Source organism: Cnephaeus nilssonii (assembly GCF_951640355.1).
Source record: "Cnephaeus nilssonii genome assembly, chromosome: 8".
In the NCBI taxonomy this organism is placed as follows: Eukaryota; Metazoa; Chordata; class Mammalia; order Chiroptera; family Vespertilionidae; genus Cnephaeus; species Cnephaeus nilssonii.
In genome coordinates, this window is record NC_137079.1 from 90,131,375 (window position 1) to 90,148,538 (window position 17,164).

At 36.7% G+C, this 17,164-nt stretch overlaps 1 protein-coding gene across 1 annotated transcript in view; it reads right to left on the reverse strand.

The window, feature by feature from the left end:
* The window catches only part of INTS6 (integrator complex subunit 6), a 102,889-nt gene that overhangs the window by 67,473 nt on the left and 18,252 nt on the right, over positions 1–17,164 (reverse strand). Inside the window, exon 4 of the mRNA XM_079778847.1 lies at positions 10,804–10,893. Coding sequence (XP_079634973.1) covers positions 10,804–10,893 — 90 coding nt within the window. The remainder of the gene's footprint in view (positions 1–10,803; positions 10,894–17,164) is intronic.

Below are 17,164 nucleotides of genomic sequence, written 5' to 3' on the forward strand. Positions count from 1 at the left end.
TAGCCTTGTCTAGATCAAAATGTAGCCTTGCCTTGATGTAAAAATCATAGTTTCAATATCTTCCAGTCACTGCACAGTTTATTCCTAATACAGAAATTTAAAAATTTTTATATCTATTGGATTACATCTGAAAAGAACAATTGAAAGTGGGAATTAAATAAAATAACTATTTATGGAATAGAGCTAAGAAAGTATAATGAAGGTATAGTAGTAAGCCCTTGATTTAATGGTCTTCGGATATAACAGACAAATTTTCCGATCCATGTCATATCTGAAAATTAACACCCTGTTAATTTTAAAAGGCTTTTAACCAAGATTTGCTTACAGGTTATTTATTTTGTTATCAAGTCATTGTTATTTTTAACAAATTTTAGCAAATAGGCCATATGTTGGAAAAAATGCTGTAGTAAAATCACTGACATAAATGTATAATACATATCTACAACTATAGTCTACATATTTAAATCCGAGATTCACTGCTCCTAAACAATATTCGGGGAATGATTAGCATGTGATCACACCGCATATGTGGTAATTGGTTCTGTTGTCTTGGGGTGTGACTTTCTGCAGTAGTTTTAACTTTAACGTGTGTTGGCTAATGTTCCCACGTGGGCTAAGCCACGCCTCAGCTCTGTGCCTTTGTTTATCCGAGGTGACTGGTGAATGTACACATTTACAGATCTATTCAGTATAAATTTAAAATTACAGCAATACATATAGAAAATTTCTCTGTAAAATTAAACTTTTCATACATATTTAATCACACAAACGTGTCTACAGAAGTAAAAACAGGTAAACTAATTTGTCAAATTTTTAACATATGCTTTTGGAAAACCTACTTTATTATATAAAGGACTTTTGGCTTTAACAGACACCCCCTTGCCAAAATTAGTCCATTATATCAAGGTTTTACAGTATTTATAAATGACTAGCAGCCTAAGACTGATATGAGTGTGCCTCATCAGGAGACCAAGTACTGAATTTTTTCATGCTCAAATTGTAATCTGATTTAAAGAGGCAAGAAATACACCTCACAGGCTAAGTGGCAGAAAACTGCCAATACAGTTAAAGCCAATCTATTACTACTCTTAAATTACATTCTAATAAATAGAAAAAGATTTAATCTTATATCCTCTTTAACTGACTTGACACTAGCACAATGCATAATAACCCCCAGACACAATGCTTTTGTCCTAGCATTCTGAATTTCAATGTTCATGCTTGATTGAAATTTTAAACGTTGACATCACTATGGCCTTAAATTTAAAAACTCAAAATATCTAATAAATAATAAGATAACTTAAGACTTATTCAATCGGCTTCAAAATAAAAATTTTAAATTATTGGAAATCAGAGAAAATTCTACTTATTTCTGTTTTTAAGAACAAAATATTTTCCCTAAGACATAATGTTAAAATGAAAGAAAAATTCTTTGAAGTTATTGTTTTAAAAGTTGTCTCACAACTCCTTTGAAACATTTGTACCCTAAAGATAGTGAGTTTATCGAACAATCTATATATATATAAAAGCCTAAGCAACCATTACGACCAGTTACTATGACATGCACTCACCACCAGGGAATAGGCGCTCAATGCAGGAGCTGCCCCCTGATGGTCAGTGCGCTCCTACAACCAAACTCCCTCGGCTGGCCAACCACCCATGGTCCCACTCTCCCCCCCACCTCACCCAGCCAGCCTGAGGGACCCACCCGTGCCTCTAGTTGTTTTACATTCCTTTCTACTACTTATCCAATATCCCCCATTCAGTGAACACTACCAACATCCACACAGATTCCCAAGTTGGAAACCTCAAAATACTACTACATTGTTGTGGCTTTGTTGTTGTTTTTTTCACTTGTTTGAGAATATGATTAAACCTATTAACCTCTGTCCCTGAGAAAAATGTGCACACACACAGATGGACAATGTCTGGAAATAAGATTTCAGGGAATTCACAGAACCCTCTGAAGCCCAAGTTCTGGGGTTCAAAACTCCTGTCAAATACTGTTTTATTCTCCTATTACCATCTTTCAAGATGTGACTAGTACATTGAGTCTCTCAAAAATTTCTCTGTAAAATTAAACTTAGCATTAGCTTAGTTGTAGCATACCCCATGTTTTTTCCTGAATTGTTGCATGTACTTTGCTAATTCTTTCCAGATTACCGCTCTTCAATCTATCTTCTTTCACCTTGCTGGTAGCAAAAGCTTGTTAAAATGCAAATCTGATTGTTTACTCACCTGCTTAGCATCTTCAATGCCTCCTTTGTAAATGTTAAACATATTTATATTGTCTCCTTAGGGTGGTATCATCTGGCCTCTGCCTATATTTCAAGCATCCATGCCTCCTACCTAAAATTTCTATACTTCACTCATATTTTTCATAATTGCCCAATACACTGTTTTCATACCTTCATACTTTTTTTTGGGGGGGGCACTGTCCTTCTTCCTGAAATTTCAGCTCAATTCCTTACCCAAGCCTCAAAGCTACGCTCCTCTCTTCATGTTCTCTCAGAACCTTGTTTATTTATGCCATGAGATTTATCTCAATGTATTATTACAAATGCTTGTATGCTTGTTTACTTGCATATCTCCAGGCAACATGCAAGAGTCTTCCAAGGGCAAGAGTCTTGCTTAATTCTATCTTTTTTGTTCCCAGTATCTAGAACATGGTCATTCTAAATATAAATGGTGTGCCAAGTACACAACCAATTAGTAAGCACCACAAGAAAAATTATTGCTGAATTAATCTAAATATACTTTTAAGAATTCAAAATCAACTGGGGGTTGGGGGATGGGTTCAGGGTGGAGGGGAAAAAAGGGGGACAATAAAGATAATTTTTTTTAAAAAAGTATTCAAAATCAAAACGAATTGCTACAAAAGGGTATTTTAGTAGCAACTCACCAGAAAGCAAAAATTATGTCCAACTATCACCAATTCTTTACAAACTGTGCCCACCTGGGTCGAGTATATATGTGTGTGTGTGTGTGTGTGTGTGTGTGTGTGTGTGTGTGTGTATTTGTGTAAAATAATGCTAATTATGGACATCCAAACTAGGAATTAAAGCATAATAAGGATAACAGAATACTATGTAGTCCTTTGGATAAAATCTCCTAAGCCAGGGATAGCAAGCACATGACAGAATATGAATTAATTACTCCCCTTTTCTTTTTTTTATTGTTTAAAGTATTACAAATAGTAGTACATATGTCTCCTTTTTTTCTCCTTTTCTTACATTCTCTTCCTCTACCCCATCTCTAACTCAGGGTCTAAGAGTCTTTCTCAATACAGCAAGCCAGAAGCAGTAACTACAGATTACAGTCAGCACATAAGTTACTATTTCAAGGCTACCCAATAACTGATTCTAAACCAGACCAAACACAATATAAAATATTCACAGAAGGCCTATTCCATATCCCCTGGAAACTCCTTTACAAGTTTAACAATTCTAAAGGTTAAGAATTAATTTTCTTAAAATATTTTGATGGTCTTGTAAGTCAAAACAGTTTTAACTTGTTTTGTTAAAATTATTCACTTTCACATGTATTTTTAGCAGTTTTTAAAAATATTTATTTGTAGTTACACTGTGCTCTGAAACTATAGTTTCTAAATCTGTGCATCAAAATCAACTGGGAAACTTCAAAAAATACAGATCCCAAGGTCCATGCCCAGATCAACTGAACCAAAATTTCCAGAATTGGCGGTATATTTTCTAAAACATCCTAGGTGATTTTTATGCAGCAACTTGAAAACTACTATTCTAAATATCACAGTCGTTTACTAGTATATATATGGAAGAACTAGAATCAGAAGAGTAACAGAAATTTTCCTTACATGTACAGTGTTGCTTATTGCTTGCTGGCTCTGACAGGCTAATAAATACAGGGTGAAGTTGCTTCACCCTCTGAATAAAAACAATGTTGCGATATCTTACCACAAGTTTCTAGATAATAGACTATTTATTAGAGCCATATAGCTTCATTAAAGAGTAATCAGCCAGCGTTTCTTTTTAATTATTCTATTGTAGTGTTTGTCTAGAGTCAATCCTTAAGAACTTCCCTTTACACAAAACCTTGAAAAAAAATAGAGTATTGCAAATGTGAATTGATAAAAATCCACTATAGGTATTAAATTGAAATATTTCATCAACTTCTTTTAATTATGCATTTTTTTATACATATTAAAGGCTCAGTGCTAAAAATTCATGCACTGGGAGCGGAGGGGGAAGGGGCCCCTCAGCCCGGCCTGTGACCTCTCACAGTCCGGGACCCCTCACTCCTTACCGCCCGCCTGCTCGTGAGCCCAGCTTCTGCACTGACCACCAGGGGGCAGCTCCTGTGTCAAGTGTCTGCCCCCTGGTGGTCAGTGTGCATCATAGCAACTGGTCGTTCTGCCGTTCGGTCGATTTGCATATTAGGGTTTTATTACATAGGATTTCTAATATACTCATAATTGCAGATATATCATTTTTATAGCACACCAAAATAAATGAAGAGTTGAGAGAACAGGGCCGAAAATAAGGGTAAAAAAAATTATAATAAACTGCATCCAAAAAATTCTTATTAAATGTTCCTGAAAAGTTGTGTTGATAGAGACTAACATATACAGCAATGTTGTACATATGTTTAGAACATTTGAATCACAGATCAGTAAAATAGGAGCTAATGTTAAAATTGCTACTGAGCCCCTACTACTATCAATGTGAAAAGGCACCACTACTAAGGAGGAAATAATGAAAATTCAGAAACACATTTACACACAGATCTGTTTGATATATTCTATCATACTACAATGACATCCTTCAAGATTACTTAGTGGTCTTTTTTAAAAAGAAAGAAAAAGTAACCCCAAATTCTAAGAATACTGGGAGAAAAATAACTATTTTAAATATACGTTTAAAGTCTTTCCTGACACAATTTAAACAGTTTTGACAGCGTTTGGCACATATTTTTAATAACTTTAGTGAAATAAAAACCTTTTTTGAGGGGAAGAGAGATGTGATATCTGAACTATTTCAGATACTAGAGACAGATTTCAATAAATTCTGGGCTATCCTATTAATCAGTAACAGATCATGAAGAGTTAAATACAAACTGTAATTATAGATTCTAATCATAGATTATCCTTGTTAAAGGTAAAACCATTTACATTGCCCAGCAATGATATAGAAAAATCACTAATGCCAATCAACAACTGAAAGACTCATGGAACATCTGCATCAACTTTTGAAAACTGAAAAGTTAAAACACAACTGAGATTACTCAAACACTTTTTTCCTGCAAACGCATGTCCTTCCTGAACATCTGCCAAAAAGTTATAATAGTTGCCCTAGTTCGTCTTAAAAAGCTGGGAAAGCTCATTAAAGTCAAAACTTTTAATGCAAAAACCAACAAGGTTTTTTTTTTTTTTTTTTTACTGCTAATATAGTCTCTAAAATGTTAGCTTCCAGAGCAATTATAACATTGATAGAAATGCAGAAAGATTCTTCAGCATATAGAAATCTCAATATTTGAAAGATAATACTAGTATTAGCACTTTCAAGGAAGAGAAAAATAACTACTATGCTTCCATTTGTCACCAAGAAGGTACTGGCAGGATTTCTTCTGGCTACTTTATTGAGCAATATAGTTAGCCACCTGTTCTTGGAATCATAGTACAGAACAGTTTTCCATTGCAAAACAGTTCTTAAGAGAATTATTGCAGGAAACAAGACCAGAAAAAAATGTTTTTCAACAACTCTAATTTATAATTTGGTGATTCTACCAAAACATCTGACACATCAATAATATAACACGCTAAATAGTACTATGATTATTTGGCCACAAGTATGTTTATCAACATCAAAGATTACTACTATGGAAGTAAACAATATAATTTTCTTGTGTATCAGAATTCAAAGTCCCATCTAATTTACTCCTCATAAGTGAAAATATTGCAAACATCCAACTATATCAAATAGCTGCATTTAAAAAGAAAAAACATAGTTTAAAAATACACACATACTTTTCCAACACAAACAGTTATCAAAAGTCCTAGAAAGTTATCACAAATGCTACACTATAAACACACTTATGACACTTCAGACAATTGCCTGGACTTTTCATTAAAGGAGGCCAAAAGGATAAAGTCATGAATTAAGGTAAAATGATCATATACACCTCAAGATTTTTGTCCGCAATCCAAAGCTTCGACTCTTCTAAATCCTAACACTTTAAGAAATGAACTGTCACAAAAGAAATAGTAGCCCTATAATTATTTGACAAGCAAGTTATAAGAAATTTGATTATTCTGGCCTGTATAAAGTTAACCAGCTCAAGAAACAATTATTGCACCAAGTTTTTCCATTAACTATTTTCTAGGCTTAAAACAACTTTATATTAGGCTTCTTTATAACTTCACATATACAAACTATAAGCCACATCCTCTACCAAATCATCTGCAAGATCCTTAAATAAAAATTAAATGGCTATAAAAATTCACATTACACAGGTTTTGACATGTACACAAGATAGCTAATATTAACCCCACCCTCCCTCTCCAATGCTCCCATTCACTTAGTATGTATCATTATTTTATTATTCTTAAAGCCATTTAATAGGCAATCACCCCCCATAAGACTGTGAACTTGAGAACTGGAAATCCCCCCTATTTATCTTGGTTATCCTCACTGCCTAGAAATGCCCTGGCCATAATAGTCGTTCAAGATACACTGTGTGATTAAGAACATAATACCTTTGTTACAACTGCATAAAAAACTGAAGGAGATAAACAGGAAATCAAGTAAACAGAAGGTAATTTTAAGAACACACAAAAACAGAATCTGAGTGGTAATAGAGATATCAGGGGGGGAAAAGCACTGGTCTGGAGGGGCTGGAATGTCTTTGGAATTTAGATAAACTCTAATCCAGATTTTGACAATAATAAATGTTACAAACTTTAGTGAATCACTTTGCTTCCTAGATCTCAATTTCCCCATTTATAAAATAAACTAGAGACCCAGTGCACGAAAATTTGTGCACTGGGGGGTGGGGGGGTGGGGGGGGGGGGTAAGTCCTTCAGCCCGGCCTGCCCCCTCTCACAGTCCGGGAGTCCTCAGGGGATGTCCTACTGCCGGCCCATGGGGAGCGGCCTAAGCCACAATCTGGCCTTCCTCTGCAGGAGATGACTGGCAGATCAGGGGAAGGCACCACCCCTATCACCCCCTCACTGCTGCTGCCTCTGGCCTTCCTGTGTGGGAGGCGACCAGGCCAATCAGAAGGCACTGCCCCCATCACCCCACTGCTGCTGCCACTGCCAGCCGCTGCGGCTGCAAGGCCTGAGTCCCAGGCCTCCCAGCTGCTGCCATGGCTGCCTGCCTTTGGCCCTCGCAGCCACTGTGGCTTTGTCCGGATGGACATCCGGAAGACGTCTGCTCTAATTAGCATATTACCCTTTTATTAGTATAGATGGTATGATTAAATGAGCTCTAAGTTTACTTATATGCCATAAAAATGACTTTAAAGCAGCAGGAACACTTATTCCTAATAAATAGCACTGACAGAACAGATATAATATACCTTGCAAGATAATATAACTCTGGAGCAAAGATATTGTATGGGTGGGATGACAACCCCGTAAATAGTAACAGGTCACAGCAATAGCAGCCACAAGCAGGCAAGAATTATATGCACACATACCTAATGTGAAAATTACTGACATTTTCACTCATTCAATAAATCTGAAAAGGAATCAAGTTCTGCCCAAAGCAAAGGTTAAGAGAACTGAAGAAAAGAGACATAAAGGCAAAATTCTGTTTGTTATTCCCAAGTAGAAATTATAACAATACAGATCATATGAAGCGCGCGCGCACACACACACACACACACACACACACACCCCACAAGAAAAAAACAAGAAGCATTTTTATGCTTTTTATGAATTGAAAGGCTCCTTAAAATGAATCACATAATTTAATTATTTGGGCTAGAACAAACCAATATTTCACAACATTTTAGCAAAAATCAAATTTCAACAATATGCACATCTGGGATATATTGTCTTTCTGCTCCACAAGATGAAACTTATTGGGTCACTGAAAACCAAACATGCATAGGATTAAAGACATTCATTCCTAAACTTGAAAACTGAAACAACTCATAGACCCTATAATGCAACTACATAACCAAATAAAACTTTGCCTTAAAACAAATGAATCATCCACCTCAGATAAGTTTAATGTAAGCTCTGTTCTCAGTACTATGCTAAATACTGTAGAACACAGAAGTAAAAGATCCTAGCCCACAGGAAATTTTCCCAACCTACTAGCAAGGTAGTTTTAGGTTACTGCAAACACAGTCTCATTTCTCCAACATCTTTCCCAAAAACCTAGGAAGAAAAATAAACAATTCCAATATCCATGTATATTTTAAGATGTTTTTAAAAGATACAAGAGGTCCTACAAAACAAAAAATTACAAATAAAACATATCCTTGCCCTGCCAGCATGGATCAGTGGTTGAGCATCGACCTATGAACCAGGAAGTCATGGTTCTATTCCTGGTCAGGGCACATGCTCAGATTGTAGGCTCGATCCCCAGTAGCAGGCATGCAGCAGGAGGCAGCCGATCAATGATTCTCTCTCTTCATTGATGTTTCTATCTCTCCCCCTTCCTCTCTGAAATCAATAAAAAAAATATATATTTTTTTAAAATATCCAGATGTATGAAAACAAAATATACTGTACCCCAAAGGGCATGTTTACAAGGGTAGTAAGAGAGAGCACCTTGAGTGGATAATTTCACAATATAAAATAGAAATACATTTCCAGTCATCAAAACTACAAATCAAAATCATTAAGAATAGCCCTAGCCAGTTTGGCTCAATGGATAGAGTGTGGGCCTGCGAACTGAAGGGTCCTGGGTTTGATTCTTTAGTTGTAGGTTCCTTCCCAGCCCGGGCCCTGGTCGGGGCTCATGCAGGAGGCAACTAATCAATGTGTTTCTTTCACATCAATATTTCTGTCCTTCCCTCTCTCTTCCACTCTCTCTAAAGAGCAATGGAAAAATATCCTTGGGTAAGGTTTAAAAAAAAAAATCATTAAGAATAAAACCAAAATAAAACAAACCATCAAAACACTTCTATAAATTTTACAAAAAAGTTCATTGCTATGGGTTCTATTAATAGTATTTCTGACCTGACTACTAATACATCAATCTTTCTGAAGTTTTTCAAAAGGAAGGTAAAGTGGGAAAAATCAACTGAGAGTTTCAAATTTAAAATTAAGCAACATTTCTATTGCATGTTCATGTATATAATCAATGTCTATCTGATCCTGATTATGGCAGGACATCATTTTTTTTTTAAGTTAAAAACAAAAACCCCAAAATCCATTAAAGTCAATTATGGAGTATTCCAAGTCTACTAATTATATATAGACTAGAAAGTATTTAATTATGAATTTTAATCTACCTAAACTTTTCAGCTCTATCTCCAAGAATTATAGCCTAAATTCCCTTTGACATCAACTGCTCACACAAAACAATTCTGGCTCTCTTCCCCTCTAATCAAGATGAGACAATCACAATTCTTTACTGGTTCCAATGCTTCATGATAGGACATGATCTTTTCTTTAAAGCCTAACAAACACTTTCACATACATTAATTATTTCATTTAGTCTTCCAACAATCCTAGGAGGCAGGGCAAGAATTATCATCTTCATTTCATTGCCAAAACAGAAATTGAAAGATGTTAAGTAGGTAGCTGGTTCACTGCTAGAAAGTAGTTGAAGGAAGACTAGAATCCACATGTCTTTATTTCATGTCCAATTGCATTCCACAATGTCACACAAATAAAAAGTATTGCTAAAAATTACTGAAATTTAAAAACTACACTTTTCTTACTTAATCAAACCCTCTGTACATACAATGAGAATTAAAGATTCTAAAGCAAATGCAAACAAACAGTTAAGAAAATAGTCTAAACCAGGGTGGGAACAACTGGCCCACAGGCCATATAAGGCCTGTGAAATCATTTCGTCTGGTCCTGCCATAGCATTAGGGGTGAGTTAATTAAATGTTTGACCAAATATAGCAGGCTAATTTTTAAGTAGATAATTTTGTATGACCCGCGAATGATGATATAAATGTCCAAATGGCTCTCAGCAGAAAAAAGGTCTAAACCAACTCCTTCCTATAACATACCTTAAAAACCTAATATAATGTTCAAGAGCAATTCAAATACTACAATAAAAACATATTAAAGTTAAAAATAATTCTACAGTATTCATCCTATCACATAACACACAACCAACTCTGCATAATGCATGCTTGTAGACAATAGGTGAGGTTATTATACTATATTTGACTTCAAATAAAAATGTCCTAAAACCTCCTAGTCTTAACCTCCTTGTGGCTTTGCTATATTCTAGTCTAGGAGTGTCTACAGTGGAGTGCACATAACAATCCACTGAAATATGGGAAGAAATTATTAGAATGCTGTCTTCATTTTTTTAACCTGAAAATAAGAATTTTACTAAATTTACTGTATGAATTGATACTGTCACTCTCACATAAACTCAAAAATACACATATAATTGGGGTGGGGTATGCTCAAAATCATTTCACACAAGGGATTCCTATTCAAGAAAATTTAGAAACCGTTGCTACAAACAACAGAGAAGGTACACGAGTACTAGGAAACAGATGACTCTAGACTGCATCAAATAATAAAAGAATCTATTTAAAGCAGTCAATAGCCTGCAGTTGCATATAAAAATAAAGATCTTCAACTGCATTTACATAATCCATGCTGATATAAACATAACTTACCTCATCCTGGACTCCACTGGTAGTAGTCAACTTGCTCCCATCAGTAATTGTAATAATTATTGCTGGCTCCAAGAAAAAGGGGTTTCTTCCCTAAAGTCAAAAAACATGTTAATCATATTAACATCTGCACATTAGCTTAATTTTTCTGAGTAAAAAGTCAATTCTCAGAACAACGCATAAATCCCCCTTTTTGTTGTTAAATTTTAAATATAGTGTATAGGCTCTTGTACATTTAAAAAAATTAGAAGGAAACAAACTAAACAAGATAATCTTAAAGAAGTGGTATTAAGTAGAGAAAAAGGTGGGTTTTTCACTTCTCACTACATTGTTTTAATTTTTATAGTGAGCATTTATATTTATGTGACTAAAAGTATTCAATTTCTTAAAAGAGACTCCATAATTAAATTCTAATAACTGAGCATATTCAGATATTACAAATTAAAAGAATAGATAGTATTTTCTAAGAAACTTTTTAAAAAGGAAGGCAAAATGATAGGTGAACATTACCATGTAATTTAATCCAAGAGCTAGTTCCATGGAAAAACTAGGGCTACTCTGAACTTAGCAAAATTAATAATAGCCCAATGCAAAAAATTATAATTACATAGGATGGTTAAAGAAACTACTTGGTGAAGATTACAAAAACAGTAGCAGTGGCAATGGAACAGAGAAAAGCTCTCAAATGCTCTATAGGTAAGGTGCAATAACTACATTAACTTCCATTCAAATCTGTGGTCAAGTCATCCTATGAATACAATAATGGATTCTAAGTGACATAGGAGCTCAGATAAACATAAACTTAACTTTTTTACATATAAATGGTTCTCATCTGAGATACTAAGCATTCTGTATAAACTATAATGAAAGGTTGAAGTTTCTAGAGGGTAAACCTGGTGTTTGAAATCAAAGGTATCAAATTCTCAGTTACTAACAACGCTCAAGGACAGAATGAAGTTTATTGGATATGATGTTAAAAAGCATGACAAATTTTAATGTGCATATGAACATGGAGATCTTGATAAAATGTAGGGTCTAATGTAGGTATGGAATGGAGACTAGTGTTATGCATATCTAACAAGATTACAAGCTAGGAGATGCTAATGTGCACAGACCATACTTAGAATAGCAAAGATGTAGAAGGATTTTTGCATGCATGTACTCATCTATGGATCTATAACCTTTCCCTTACACATTTATATAACTCTCAATCATTAGCATATTACAGTACATAGTCAATATTGAATTTACAAACACTTTTTCACATACAGTCATTGTGATTATAATCTAATCATCATAAAATGCTGAGGGTGGGTGTCTGGTAGATTACAGTTCTTGATCGAGTTACACAACTTGTAAGTGGCATATACATTTTTTAAAACTGGTGTCCAGATGGCAAAAGCTTCCTCTGGTCAAATAAAATATGTTGGATATAAGCTCTAGAACAGTGGTTCTCAACCTTTCTAATGCCGCGACCCTTTAATACAGTTCCTCATGTTGTGGTGACCCCCAACCATAAAATTATTTTCGTTGCAACTTCATAACTGTAATTTTGCTACTGTTATGAATCGTAATGTAAATATCAGTGTTTTCCAATGGTCTTAGGCTCTACAGCAGCAGTTCTCAACCTGTGGGTCGCAACCCACAGGTTGAGAACGGCTAGCAGGGTCGCATAAGACCAGAAAATGCTCATTTGTACATTAGAAACAGAAAATGCTCATTCCCATCTCTGAGCTTTGACTAGTTCCCTCAAGTAAAACGCTTTTCCTTTTCCCTGCCCACAACCCACCCAATTCCTAATCATTCCTTAAGATATCTTACCTAATAATAGACAAACATGTAAATTGACCATACCTCCGCTACGCCCACAGCCAATCAGGAGTGAGTATGCAAATTAACCCGGCAAAGCTGGTGGGTTAATTTGCATATGCAGGCACACAGCGGCCAGTTGGGGTGGGACACCTGCTATGAGGGGAGGGTGGGGACGCGGAGGGAGCTACAGGAGCGGTGCTCTGGCCGGGAGCGAGGACTTGCCGGCTCCCGGGCGGCAGGGAGCAAAGCCAGGGGAAGGAAGGCCTATTCTTGCACAAATACCATGCAACGGGCCTCTAGTAGTTTATCATAAAGTGCTGAGGGTAGGGGTCTGTAGATTGCATTTCTTGATCCTCTTCTTCCATGAAACCTTCCCTGATTACTCTGGCCTTAAATAAGTACACCCCTCTCCCTCTCCAAATTCTAATAGTAATAGTTTTCAAAGCTAAGTTAAGTAAATATATTTACATATTTAACATAGATAAATAAAACGTTTCTTCAAATAAAACTGGATTTGGAGTGGTTTCATGGTGTACATTTTGAATACCACTTCCCTACAGCATTTATCCTCTCTCCTTAACAAATTATTTTAAATTTAAATATGTAACACCTTGTATAGCAATGTGAATGTTTAACACTACTGAACTCTACACTTAAAAAGTTAAGATGGTAAATTTTGTTGTTTCTATCAATATTTTTAAAAAATACTCTATCTTGTATTACTTGCTATTGTTTTATGTGTTTCAATACATTAAAGGCAAGGATCATGTTATATTTCTTCCTTGGGCCTGAACACAAAATATTTAAACAATTGGCACTTAAATATTCATTATTCACTAATTATATAGCCTAGTACAAACCTGTCAAAGTTTTTAAACCATTTAAAATTATACAAACTTCAATAAGGTTAAGAAATGCTACCTTCACTTTCATATAAATGAGTGCTTCCCAAACTTAACACATAACTCATGAACTTGCTAGGCTACACAGGTACACTCCCTCCTATATCTGTCTGGCTATCACTATCCATTCACATTCCCATTTGTCATTCAAACACTTACTGAGTGGCTACCATACATTAGGCATTGTGTTAGGTACTTGATACATAAGCTCTACTCTCATAATAAATGTACATATCTTTGTACATATAACAGTATCTCTCCTTTACTCGTCTCTACAAATACCACTGTAGCTAAAACATTGGCAAAGGGAGCTAAAGAACACCAAGATGTCCTAATATCTTCAAAACTGCTATATCTTGATTCCATCCTTAAGTTAAAACTACTTTGGTTGACTTGCTACCTTTCAAAAACAAATCAGCAAATATATTAAAGCCACCACAGCATGGACAAAAGACTTGCTGTAATGTCTCTGTTTCATCTCCATTTTAACTTAAGTCAAAGTCATTTTTCTGACCAAAAGTTTGGCATCCATCCATTCTTAACCCTTTGCACTCACTTGCTTTTTTCTCGATTCCTTTATTCTAATGCTAACCGTGTCGAGTCACACTCGACATCCGAGTGCAAAAGGTTAACCTATACTAGAGGCCCAATGCACCAAATTCGTGCAAGGGAATTGACCTCCCACTCGCCGCGACTTCATCTGGAAGGTCATCAGAAAAGACATCCAGTCTAATTAGCATATTACGCTTTTATTATTTCCTATATAATAAAAGTCTAATATGCAAATTGTCCCCTCGACTGGGAGTTCGACCACTCGCTATGACATGTGACCACAAGGGGGCAGCACGGAACATGGTGGGCGTCAGTGATGCGGCACTGGCAGAGGGCGGCAATGGAGGTGCTGCTGGCCTGATGGGCCCCGAGGAGAGCAGGACCACGGCAGGATGGTGGAGCAGGCAAGCATGCAGCATCAGGCCAAGTCAGGTGCAAGCAGGGCCCAATCGCCCCACCGATCGCCCTGCAGACAGTGACTAGCGGCAGGGGGCGGGGCCACCAACCGGCTCCCAGGTGCTGAGGGAGCTGGGCAGGAGCCCAATGACTCGGGCAGAGGGGGCCGCGTGGAGGCATGTAGGCCCAGGTGCTGCCCAGGGTCCAGAGTCAGCTGGGTCCTGCCCTTCCACATCAGATGCTCACACTTGGATCGCTGGCCAGGCCTAGGACTGCACCCATAAATGAATATCTTACACGGGGCCTCTAGTTCCTATATAACAGTGGTTCTCAACCTTTTTAATGTCACGACCCTTTAATACAGTTCCTCATGTTGTGGTGACCCCAACCATAAAATTATTTTCCTTGCTACTTCATAACTGTAATTTTGCTACTGTTATGAATTGTAATGTGAATATCTGTGTTTTCCGATAGTTTTAGGCGAACCACTGCTATATAAGCAGATTGAGAATTATACTACAGAGCAGAGAACTGGTCTTATCTATAGTAAAATAACAATAATCTATGGTGTATTAAGAAGTTTATAGATGATTATGTCAATCCAAAACTAACATACTTTCTTAAGAACCATAATGTCTAAAGACCAAATTAAAATGCATTCAAGCCCGGCCAGTGTGGCTCAGTGGTTGAGCATTGACCTATAAATCAGGATGTCAGGGTTCAATTCCTGGTCAGGGCACAAGCCCAGGCTCAATCCCCAGTAAGGGGAATGCAAGTGGCAGCAGATCCATTATTCTCATTGATGTTTCTATCTCTTCCTCCCCTTTCCTATCTCTGAAATCAATTAAAAAAAACCATATTTTAAAAAATTCATTCAAATTCAGCAAAAAGTCTGAGTTATTAAAATTTAAGGTAAATTCAAAGTTACTTTTTCCTTAACAACAAAATGAAGCTTTGAATTGAAATTTTACTATAGTCTTATATACACTGTAGTCTCCCCCCTCCCAGAGGCTATTCCTGAAATTACTATAATAACCGTGTCCTTAATAATAATCTCTATATATAAAAGTATAATATGCAAATTGACCGGATGGCGGAATGACTGGTTGGCTATGACGTGCACGGACCACCAGGGGGTGGACGTTCAACACAGGAGCTGCCCCCAGCCCCACAGGCCCCTATCACCCAATGGGGAACGGGGATCCAGGGGGTGGGTGGCGGTGGGCGCAGGCGACGCCGGGGCCCTGAGCAACCAGTGGCAGCAGGGGGCGGGGCCAGTGAGCAGGCGGAACGGCCAACCTCTTGATCCCTCCCCCTGGCCGGAAGGCTCTGATAGCCTGACAGGGAAGCAGGAGAGGGAGACCAGTGGTGGCGCCGGGGGGCAGGGGGGATGGCTGGCTGCCGGCAGCCAAGGAAGATCGATCGACCTGATCGCAGGCCAGGCCTAGGGACCCTACCTGTGCACGAATTTCGTGCGCCGGGCCTCTAGTAATAATTTACCTCATTTGACCCTAAAAACTTGGTGAAGCAAGTAAATGTTCAGAGATTAAATGATATAACCCAAAATCATCTAGCTGGTAACTGGCAAAGCCAGAACCTTAATTCAACTCCAAATCATAAGGTCTTTCAGCAACACCTGAAAGTCCTGTTGGTAGCAGCTAACAATTCTACAACCAATATGGATTATGCTGTATTCACCCAATGACAAATGGTATTAAATAAGTTTGATTTTATTTATTATATTCTATCTGCAATTAAATTAACTACTGTAGGACTATTCCTTTACTTGGTTTCCTGTTGCTATGCTATTTTACCCATCAATTCTATATATAAATCAATATACCTCCCCAAACAAAAACACAGATACAAAATACAATATGTATGTGTTTACTTTTAAAAACCATATGACTTCAACTTTCAGAGAGTATATACACAAAGACAAGATAAAATATTAATTTTAATGGCTTTAAATTTTGGAAAATTCAGATAAAGATCAAAGTTAGAAGGAAAAAAGTAAAGAAAAATATGATCATTTTCATTCCACCTATGGATCTGAGGTATTCTCAAATCTTTAGCTTTAACCGTTACTATTTTAAATTTTTATTCTTAATGTTTATGAAGTCGATCATTGGAAAACAGTCCATATTTAGATTTGCCTCAAAATTCACCTTGGTCATAAAGTTATAAAGACTTTTTTGTTTAGTTACAAGATCTCAAAATAAATAAATAAATAAGCTCTGTTACGACAAAAGCAGCCAGTAGAGGGACTAAAAGTTTACTTTTGCCATTAGCAGAATTAAATTCAAGATGTACAAAATAGATCCAGAGACACAGAAGCATGGAACAGATTGTGGAATCTGAGGGAAGGTGGAGGAGGGAGATGGGTAGGAAGAGATCAATCAAGACACAGAAAATAGGGTGGTGAAGGCCTGGGGTGGGGGGTGGGGATGGGCTAGAAGGGGTCAATGGGAGGGAAAATGGGGACATATGTAATACTTTCAATTATTGTAATACTTACAATAGAGATTTAATTTTTTTAAATAAATATGTTTTCATGTGAAAGTAGTGGTTCTTGGCAAAGAAATCTAGACACGTCACCAGAAAATACAGTGCAAATTACAATATTCTACCTCTAGAACTATTTGCTAATGGAAACCCTGCCACTTAGAAAAATTGAATTTAATATTGGTCAAAAGCCTCAG